The sequence below is a fragment of the Oncorhynchus mykiss genome, chromosome 18 (assembly GCF_013265735.2).
Source record: "Oncorhynchus mykiss isolate Arlee chromosome 18, USDA_OmykA_1.1, whole genome shotgun sequence".
Classification (NCBI taxonomy): domain Eukaryota; kingdom Metazoa; phylum Chordata; class Actinopteri; order Salmoniformes; family Salmonidae; genus Oncorhynchus; species Oncorhynchus mykiss.
In genome coordinates this window covers 49917690-49922934 of record NC_048582.1, presented here as the reverse complement: position 1 = coordinate 49922934, position 5245 = coordinate 49917690, and the positions used below count along the sequence as shown (strand labels likewise).

The following is a 5245-nucleotide window of genomic DNA, read 5'->3' as shown; positions in this document are numbered from 1 at the left end:
TGGGATATGGTGGAGTCAGTAGTTATTCACTGCCCCCTGCTGGTGAAATATAGCGTGCATCTTGGTGTGGGGGACATAACGCCGAAGACAGCTCTTGGCTTGTAACTGGAATCAAAGGCGAGCTAAGCAGCATCATACCACACTAATTCACTTCCATCTCAACAAAAAGCTTCTTTGATTCCGCTTATTTCAATAAAACCAACTGGGGTTGTATCATCACAAGTTTATTATGACTACAATAAAAAAAATAAAAAATAAAAAATAAAGAGATGCATTACATGAACAGAGTTAAATGTAAGGGAAGGGAACCCCATTGTTGTTTATTACAGTCAATACAGACCTGTTTACAGTCATTGGTCATTGTAAGTAAACTACATCAGGGTTATGTTAACGATTGAGTTAACAACCAAACTTTCCTCCCCCACCGTCTTCTAAAACAGGGTTTCCCAGCCCTGGTCAAGGGGGCCTACTGTGTAGCAGCTGGAGTGAAATTCAGTATGCACAGTAAACCTCAAAGACCAGAATGGAGAAATGCCTACAAACACAAAATGAAAAATGTAACGATTACTGTAGCAGGGCCAATATAATAGAGAGAGAGGGAAAAAAGGACAAAATAACCAGCAATGAAACCTTCTAATATGACTGAAGTTATACACAGCGGTCCATGGCTAGATGATTTAAATGACAAGAATTGGAAGAGGATAACATTTTTGGATGAGGGCCAAAAAATAACAACGATAACTAAATAACTAAATAACTAAAAGTGTTATAAAAAGAAAAATGCCTGAGGTGTGTAGCTTCCTACTCCGCAGTTTGGTCATTTGGCGTTAAATAGAACACTACAACAAAGTCGTGCAGTCTCCAAGGTCATCTATCTAGAAAGAGAAAAGCAGTGCAGTCTGTCTCCAAGGTCATCTATCTAGAAAGAGAAAAGCAGTGCAGTCTGTCTCCAAGGTCATCTATCTAGAAAGAGAAAAGCAGTGCAGTCTGTCTCCAAGGTCATCTATCTAGAAAGAGAAAAGCAGTGCAGTCTGTCTCCAAGGTCATCTAACTAGAAAGAGAAAAGCAGTGCAGTCTGTCTCCAAGGTCATCTAACTAGAAAGAGAAAAGCAGTGCAGTCTGTCTCCAAGGTCATCTAACTAGAAAGAGAAAAGCAGTGCAGTCTGTCTCCAAGGTCATCTAACTAGAAAGAGAAAAGCAGTGCAGTCTGTCTCCAAGGTCATCTATCTAGAAAGAGAAAAGCAGTGCAGTCTGTCTCCAAGGTCATCTAACTAGAAAGAGGATAAGAAAGCAAGTCTTGTGGCATTCTGGGTTTCAAAAAGAAAAGGAAATCGTCTCTGAAATCATGAAATAGCTCATACCTGTGTGTTTTGTTGTGTGCGTGTGGGACTGCGTGTGCTTGAGAACTGCGAACCAAAAAACATGATTGTACAACAGTCTAACATGCCCATTTCAGGGAGAATAAGAAAGGTCTTTGGGGAGGAGAGCGAGAGAACAGAAAGGAGACACCTTCCAGGACTGAGCATGTCTGTGACAGTGGGTCTAATGTAGGACCCCAGGTAGAACCCACTTCCCCCAGACATACCACACTGCTCCTCCATGCATACACACAGTAACAGGTTGTTGGTCGACAGACAAACTGACAGTCCAGGTTGGTAAATTGGCAACTAGTACATTGTCACACGGTGGTCTTGCCGAAATACTTTTAAAATATCTTCTTCTTTTTGTTCTTTTCCAGGGTTCTGTAGGGGCGAGAGAGAGAGAGCAGAAAAGAGATGGAGAGGGAAGAGAGACAGATTACTAAATTGATTATGAGGCAGAGCTCTTTATAATGAGCTGTGTATGCAGTATATGCTGCGCTGTGTAGCCTTGAGACACATTTGTTTATGTACCCTTGCGCTGTGTAGCCTTGAGACACATTTGTTTATGTACCCTTGCGCTGTGTAGCCTTGAGACACATTTGTTTATGTACCCTTGCGCTGTGTACCCTTGAGACACATTTGTTTATGTACCCTTGCGCTGTGTAGCCTTGAGACACATTTGTTTATGTACCCTTGCGCTGTGTACCCTTGAGACACATTTGTTTATGTACCCTTGCGCTGTGTACCCTTGAGACACATTTGTTTATGTACCCTTGCGCTGTGTACCCTTGAGACACATTTGTTTATGTACCCTTGCGCTGTGTAGCCTTGAGACACATTTGTTTCTCCCAAAATAATAACCTTCCATCATATTCTATGATGGTACAGGATGAGGTGAGGAGGAAAGCCCTAGTCATAGACTGTTCTCTTTGCTACCGCACGATAAGCGGTACCAGAGCACCAAGTCTGGGACCAAAAGGCTCCTTAACAGCTTCTATCCTCAAGCCATAAGACTGCTGAACAATTAATCAAATGGCCACAGGACTATTTACATTGACCCCCCCCCCCCCCCCCCCCTTTGTTTTTACACTGCTGCTACTCGCTGTTTATTATCTACTATGCATAGTTGCTTTACCCCCACCTACATGTACGAATGACCTCTAACCTGTACCCCCTGTATACAGCCTCGTTATTGTTAAAATATTGTGTTACTTTTTACTGTAGTTTATTTGGTAAATCTTTTCTTTACTCTTCTTGAACTGCACTGTTGGTTAAGGGCTTGTAAGTAAGCATTTCACAGTAAGGTCTACACTTGTTGTATTCGGCGCATGTGACAAATAAAGTTAGATTTGATTTGTGTAGAAAAACACATACAGCATTATATGACACTGAAAAAAACAGGTTGAATAATTGTTCACGGTTGACTCCATGCAATATAGTTCTATAGGAATGTACGTGTTGGCCGTCTTCTTCATGTGAGTTGTAGCAGCGTGCTGTACCTGGATGCGTCTAGTTTCTGTTGCTCCAGCACCCTCTGCTGTGCCTCCCAGTTGTGCTTCTCGTCCTCCAGCTGGCGTCTCTTCTCCTCCAGCTCCTTATGCTGGGCCTCCAGGTTCTTCTTCATCTGCTCATGGCGTCGCTGGAGCTGCAGACAGGACAGTTTGCACCATTTGCATGGCTGGAGTCTAGTGTGTGTGTGTGTGTGTGTGTGTGTGAGATATATTCGTGTGTCTGAGTGAGTGCGTTAGATGCATCTATTTTTTATGAATACATTGTTAATTAAAACATACAAATGTAACCATTCAAACTGGTGTCTTTTTTAAGTGAGATTGCTCCATTAATAAATAAACAAGGGGTGAGTGAGTGAGTTTTAGTGGTGTGAAGGTGTTCTGTTAGGTTCCTGTACCTCTAGCTCAGAGTCTTTAAGCTTCTGGATCTTCTCCTTGACCTTCATCTCAAACACCTGCTCCATTTCCATCTCCATCTTCTCCATCTTGGTCACGTGCTCCCTCCTCTCCTCCTCCATCTGGGCCAGGGGACTCCTGCAGGGTTGAGGCACACACATATCATCCACCAGTCTGGAGGCCTTACACCCCAGCTCTAGCCCAGAGTAGTCAAACTCAGACTTTGGGCCAGGGTGGAAATTCCTGTCACGATCTCTCCTGCATACACTTATGCCTGGAGGAGGGGAGAGGAAGGCCTTGGATGTGGAAGACAGAGCAATTCAATATTAATTTCTGTTAGTAAAGCCAAGCCATTGCGTCGCTGAGTTAGTGAACGCCAAGCCGCCAAAAGCTCTATTGGTACAGTTGCTAAGTGAAGCTCACAAAAAAAGCAAGAGCCTAATCATAGGACAAAAATGACTTTCCAGGAAGACTATTCTACCAACTAGTATTCAATGAAGACTTCTGGGCAGTTTGCTAATGCTGTAGAATGATTTCATGTATATTGTGACCTGGTAGGGGCCTCCAGCCTATAATAAAGAACAGCATCTCTATACAAACACAGGGAATGTACGAGGCAGACGGAAAACAGAGAGGAAGTAGAAACGGAGCTGAAATGACACTTACATGCCTTCACTTGTGTCAAATCTAAAAAAAGAGAAACACACACACTTAGCATGCTGATATGATGACCATGCTGATATGATGACCATGCTGAAATGATGACCATGCTGATATGATGACCATGCTGATATGATGACCATGCTGATATGATGACCATGCTGATATGATGACCATGCTGATATGATGACCATGCTGATATGATGACCATGCTGATATGATGACCATGCGTTAGAGAGCTAATAGCTAGCTAATGAGAACGAGTGCTGGTGGTTACTGTGACATTTACGGTGCATTATTTTAGTGAGGTTCTCTGTGCTTGGCTGTGAATTAGCAGTAGTTAAGGCTCATTAGACTGTTAGATCCAGCCCAGATTCTGGGCTGTGTGTGTGGGTGACTGTTAGTCCCTGTGATCAGGGGAGAGGATTGCAGTAGTGCAGGGCCTCGTCTCATTCCTTTCATCCACACTGATCCAGAAATTAAAAACATAACCACTTACAAACACCTTTGGTCGACTGTTGGTTAGTACTAACTTGGTCATTGGTCCCTTGTTCTTGTTGTTGTCCACTCCGTTGTATGTGACGGCTGCTAGCTTCCTGCTGCGGTAGTTCTCATAGTGGACGTTGTTAGTCACATCCTTCAGGTCCTGCATGTGGGTTCTGGATCAAATCAAATTAAAACTTTATTTAAACTGCATGTAGGTTCTGGAACAAGAAGACAGAACAACTCAAATAAAACTTTATTTAAACTAAAATTAACCACAGCAATAAACTTTACAGTAAAAAAAAACTGACACTAAAAGACATTTAAACAGTCAGAGAGCAGTGAGGAACGATATGGCACTGAGAACTGGCACCATAATGTCTCTGCCGATGCTCATGCAGAGTGTAAAACAGGACACTCATTGGTGCATGACCATCGTGCAGAGTGTAAAACAGGACACTCAGTGGTGCATGACCATCATGCAGAGTGTAAAACAGGACACTCAGTGGTGCACGACCATCATGCAGTGTAAAACAGGACACTCAGTGGTGCATGACCATCATGCAGAGTGTAAAACAGGACACTCAGTGGTGCATGACCATCGTGCAGAGTGTAAAACAGGACACTCAGTGGTGCACGACCATCGTACAGAGTGTAAAACAGGACACTCAGTGGTGCATGACCATCGTGCAGAGTGTAAAACAGGACACTCAGTGGTGCACGACCATCGTGCAGAGTGTAAAACAGGACACTCAGTGGTGCACGACCATCATGCAGAGTGTAAAACAGGACACTCAGTGGTGCATGACCATCATGCAGAGTGTAAAACAGGACACT

General features: G+C 43.3%; 1 protein-coding gene across 2 annotated transcripts in view; it reads right to left on the bottom strand.

Moving 5' to 3' along the window:
- Positions 1-208: 208 nt before the first annotated feature.
- The window catches only part of LOC110496429 (septin-7), a 46250-nt gene continuing 41213 nt past the window's right edge, over positions 209-5245 (bottom strand). Inside the window, exons 11-15 of one of the 2 annotated variants that reach the window (XM_036953010.1) lie at positions 4459-4584; positions 3932-3952; positions 3268-3403; positions 2861-3006; positions 209-1742 (exon numbers count right to left, since the gene is read on the bottom strand). In XM_036953010.1, the coding sequence (XP_036808905.1) occupies positions 1706-1742; positions 2861-3006; positions 3268-3403; positions 3932-3952; positions 4459-4584 (466 nt within the window). In that variant the 3' untranslated portion in view covers positions 209-1705. The remainder of the gene's footprint in view (positions 1743-2860; positions 3007-3267; positions 3404-3931; positions 3953-4458; positions 4585-5245) is intronic. The other variant, XM_036953011.1, reaches the window with a different exon arrangement.